At 30.1% G+C, this 5265-nt stretch overlaps 1 protein-coding gene across 1 annotated transcript in view; it reads right to left on the bottom strand.

Moving 5' to 3' along the window:
* Positions 1–2828: 2828 nt before the first annotated feature.
* The window catches only part of LOC107477896 (indole-3-acetic acid-amido synthetase GH3.10), a gene marked incomplete in the record, with an annotated part of 8246 nt that continues 5809 nt past the window's right edge, over positions 2829–5265 (bottom strand). The window contains 1 exon segment of the mRNA XM_016097987.3: positions 2829–3620. Within this exon segment, the coding sequence (XP_015953473.1) occupies positions 3079–3620 (542 nt within the window).

The following is a 5265-nucleotide window of genomic DNA, read 5'->3' as shown; positions in this document are numbered from 1 at the left end:
TTTCTTCTTCTTCTATGCGGTACATAAGAACCAGAGCATAAGAAAAATTTTAAACAAATAGCAATGAACATCAGACAGAGATAGAAATTAACCGAAAATAGGCATTTCCAAAACTTACTGATTTTCGGATTCAGTTGGGCTTTCCAAATCCGTCGAACTGCTCTAGTTTTAAGATTCACTTGTTATTTTCGAATCCGTTAGGATTCTTTGTCTAGTAGGCCACCCACGGTGGCCCGGGAGCATCAGGTGCATCAAAGCGAGGGAACTTGGTTTCATGGAAATAAATCAGCATCAAAACAAAAATACAGCCATCAACGGACTGTTTCTTTCCCTTTCTCTTGTTTTTGATTCCCTTCCTCAAGAAGCTGAGCACATGATTTGCCCAATCTCACTGTCGGATGTTGTCCACACAAAAGGCAGGCAGCTTTTGGATCGGGGAGGCCATGCTTACTGTCGTCGGCAGCAAGAAGCACTTTTGTACAACGATGACAAAAGTCCTCCAGAATTTATGTCTGTTCCCCTCCCCTTCAACACTCATATCGAGGACAGACTTTTTCAAAGACGTCAACGTAACACATTTGAAGCTATCGATTATCTCCTTGTCTGCCGCATTCAGTCTGCCATAATCAACCTTTTCAGGAAAATGATTTTCTATAATATTTTAATAGCAACAAATCAGTCAAAAAGGCTTAGTTTAATTTTCTGTACACAAATGAACCGAAATTAAAGGAAGCAATGAACCGAAAATAAGTAGAAAGTGAAAAGTGAATTACCTCCGTGGTTTATGCCCAGCGCAGCTGCTACCTTGTGAGGTGTTATGTATATTTTTCCATGCAGAGTTTTCAGGCATCCATAATAGTCATAATAAGATGCAACTAATTCTCTCAAGAGGCCGTGAGAGGCGTTTATTTTCGAGACATGTGCCAGCGCACCTAATCCCATTTCTTTAATAATATTTTTCTTTTCTTGACTCATTTCCTTGAACACCTTTGCTATTGTCTTTGTCTGGCATCTGTAATCATGAGTTTTTTTGCAAGATTTCAAAATAGAATGTCACAAAATTGCTATGAAATTAGGGACACTAGAGTTAGAGTTTAAATTTTGTTAATGTGAACTGGATTTAGATTTAGAGTTTTGATTCTGTTAATGTGAAATTGGGTTTATATTTAGGGTTTAGATTTTGTTAATTGATAAATTTAGATTAGAGTTAGATTCTATTGCTGTAAAATTGGAATTAGGGTTTGGATTCTTAGTTTTTTATTGTAAAATTGGATTATGATACTGAAATTTTTAAAAATTGTTGTTGTTTACTGGATTTTTATCTTTTTAAAATTTTTTTATTTGTTTCCTCAATTCCTTCAAATCCTGCGGATATCCTAATATCTGGCGGAAATGGGGTGGAGACGGAAGAGGATTTCTGGAGGCAGAGGACGGAAGGCATGTTCCTGCCCTCAAAGAACCCATTACCATCTCTATGTACAGGTTAAATTAATTTTAAAGATAAAAATATAAGTTTAAAAAATTGTGTTTTATATTTGTATTTAAATTCAGATTTTTCTTACTATATTTAAATATTAATAAACTCCAAATATATACATAACAAATGAATAGTATTTCGTACGATAAAAGAAAAGACAGACATACATAACATTAAATAGTTGCACATAGCTATAAAGTTATGGGTTTAATTGCTAGTAATAACCTCTTGTTAATTTTATAAATAATTGTCCCTTGTAAAATATACATTATATTATCACCAGGTAAGCAATTTGAAATTAAAATTTTTAAAATGAAAATTACTCCTAAAAATAATGTTATGATATTTATATAGATCTAATATATTTAAAGTTTTAGTATCATGCATGCATTAATAAAAAGAATAATATATTTCAAATAATTATTTTATTTAAATATACTAACTTTTTAATAAAATTAAAAAATAAAATAGATACTTATTTTAAAAAAATATTAAATATCAAATAATTTTTAGACATAAAAATAAAAAATAAAAAATGTAAATATAGATAAAATAAAAAATTTTAGATATGAAAAAAAAATTCGTTAAAAAAAGAAGTTGACTAAATTAATGAAAATTTTTATTTAAAATAAGAAATATAAAAATTTAATAAATTACAAATCATGTTAAATTTTTTTATAAGTAAAGAGAATAAATAAAATGGTTAAATATATACATGATTGATATAAGAAAAACATGACATTTTAATAGATCCATATCCATTTGTTAATTAGTAAATAAGTTTGTGTAGTATTAGACAAAATTAGCCCATTCACCGCAAGCCATAGCTATATATAGCGTGGTGTTATAGTAAATTTTATAAGATTATATTTAATAGTGTTTTGTTAGTTTTTTGAAATGTTTGAGAATGTTTTAGATGATTTTGAAATGTTTTAAAATGTTTTAGAAGGTTTTGGAAATCCTAAAAAGTTCTAGAAAATTTTAGAAGGTCATAGAGTAATTTAGAAGAGGCTGGATGTATATAGAAATATGAAGAATAGTATGAAATAATTTAGAAGTATTTAAAAAGTTATGGTAGAATAGATATTTGTAATGAAGATTTTAGATGATTAATCTGGACTGTTGATTAGATTTAATCCTAACAATGTATTGAGGAGGTAAATGACTATAAATAAAAAGTGTGAGTTGAAATTTGAGCATATAAATCATTTGTAACAAATACTTGAGTAATAAAATATTCTTTTTATCAAAACTTCTTTTCTTTTGTGTTTTTAGATTTCTTGCAAAAAAATTTAGTAAATTGAGTATTGGCACATTAAGGTTAAAGTGTGTCCAAAATCATGACAGTGGGTTATCCTAAAATACTTTTAACATAAAATAACAAAACTGATGGTCAATGTTGTGTCCAAGACGTGACAGTGGGTATTACATTACCTGCTGCATAACAAATGTTTTACCAGCTATTATTTTGTACATGACATAGCAGTATTTCAATAAAGTGGATGGAATACGTGAAAATTTTTGGATACTATATATGAAATTAAATAACGCAAGCGTTAATTAATTATATTATTAATTGTTCATAAATGATATTATTGAGTTCAAGTGTTGTAAGCAGTGCTACGAAACTTCTTGAGAGCGCAAGCCCTAAGGATATTAAGCATGCCATGGTTACTAGTGCACCTAGGAGTCTTGAACTGGCTCAAAGCAGCACCATTAGCAATGAAGTTGTCCAGAATCTTCTTGAATGTTCCCCTCTCCACAATGCAAAGCTCAAGGGGCCCTATTGACTTGGTCTTTCTAGAAACCACGTAACCGTGATCGGCAAACGACGCGTCCATCTCGGTGCAACACGCCTCTAACAAATTGTCCTCGGCGTAACCGTCGATCTCCCAGAAGATGACGTAGTGGCCGGGTTCGTTGGAGACATGAGCGTAGCTGGTGAAGTCAACAAGCTCAGCTTTCTTTGCTCTCTTCAGAAGTTGTGACCCTTTCTCTACTACTAATTGGAGGTCCTTCTCTGTGTTCTTGTCTATGTTTACAGTTAGAATTAATTTCCTTCTACATACGAAGTTCAGTTTTGGGGTCCCGTTGTGGAATCCTGCCACCTCTACCACATCTCCTAATCTGCACCTGTATAGTCCTAAAAGAGGGAGAAAAAGTTATTATTCACAAATAAAATATTTTTATGGCTAATACTTTTTTTCATATATTTAAATTAATATTAGTTAATTCTCTTTTCTTTTACACTAAAGATATTATCCCATAGTATTTTCCTAAAATTTATATCTATATAAAATTTTGTGTGTTTTTACGATAACAATTTCGCTACGTTATCAATAGCATTTCTACTAATTTTTACTAATTCTTGTTTATGATTGTGTTTAATGGAAGTGTCTTTATAAATGTGTCTAATAAAAATGTCTTTTTTATAACGGTGTCTAATAAAAATATCTTTATATATGTATTTCGTGGATATGTCTCCTTATACATGTGTTTAAAATATAATAATTAATTATAAAAAATAAATCTTAACTAGTCAACATTAATTTTTTTGTGACTAGTAGTCAACATTAATTAACATTCTAAAAAATTTAAAGTTTAGGATTAAAATTTAAAATTGAATAAAACTTAAAAATATTAATTAATGTAATTTAAGAAAAAGTTAATTCTCTAAATCCACTCATATAATAAATGTTCTATTCAAATATCAAAAGTTAGTAGGCTACTAGTTTCAGTCCTACATGTAACATTCTATGATGGTTGTTATTATTATTATTATTATTATTATTATTATTATTATTATTATTATTATTATTATTGAAAAACATATTTAGTTTCTACAATATCCGATCCATATAATTGTAATATTTTTTTTCTATTTAAAATTTCTCATGTCTTAAATTTTTAAGAAGAAATACGATACTACCTCTAAGGAATGAGAGGGCGGCAAAATAAATAAGAAACTAGAGTGGTCAACCCTAGAAACTAGTAGAGTCTACAGATGAAAACATCATGACAGTGTGGGGTTATTATTATTCTGAGTCATACTGCAGTTAACAAATTTTGAAGGGCAATTATGGAGCTTGCCATGTATATCCTTGTCAGAAAGGACAGATGAAATGATAGCTACATTACATCAAAGTCATTAATAATCAAAGTAACGAACAGAAACCAAGCACAAGACTCAATGGTCACTACAGTAGTACAGGTGAAACGTGGGTTGTCTACTATAGCTAGTCTACACTCTACACACAACAAATAAGATAGAAATAGAAATTAAATAACTAATGGAAATTTGTTATTTGTTAAATAAGTAAACTACAATAATATATAATAGTGGTAGAAACATAACACACATCGGCCAAGTACGTAGCAAAATTATGACCACTTATTATTATTGGTGTGATGCCCACTAGCTATTTTTTGTGTGCATTTCAATAATTAATGTTTCCACGTATTGCGATATATTGGGACCAACTTTGCTAAAGATTTTTGGCAAAATATGCAGCTAGATTGCATTGTCGACTGGGGTCTCCCCATTCAAGAAAAAACTGACGGTTATATTAGCTTAGATTAGAACTGACCCATCAATGTTGCAAAATTATTGAAACATTATTGTTAGGAGATAACGTTTCTAACATACACTAGGCGTTATTTTGTTGAGGACAGTGGGCTCAAAGGGGGCTTACCTAATAATTATGAATAGTTTACAGATTGGGTAGCTAAAAAGCATTCACTTGGTATTTATTGGCCAAAACAGATAAAAGTCAAAACTCAAAAAGTAC

This window comes from Arachis duranensis, chromosome 3 (genome assembly GCF_000817695.3).
Source record: "Arachis duranensis cultivar V14167 chromosome 3, aradu.V14167.gnm2.J7QH, whole genome shotgun sequence".
NCBI classification, from domain to species: Eukaryota; Viridiplantae; Streptophyta; class Magnoliopsida; order Fabales; family Fabaceae; genus Arachis; species Arachis duranensis.
The sequence above is the reverse complement of the archived record's forward strand: the minus strand, read 5'-3'. Positions and strand labels throughout refer to the sequence as shown.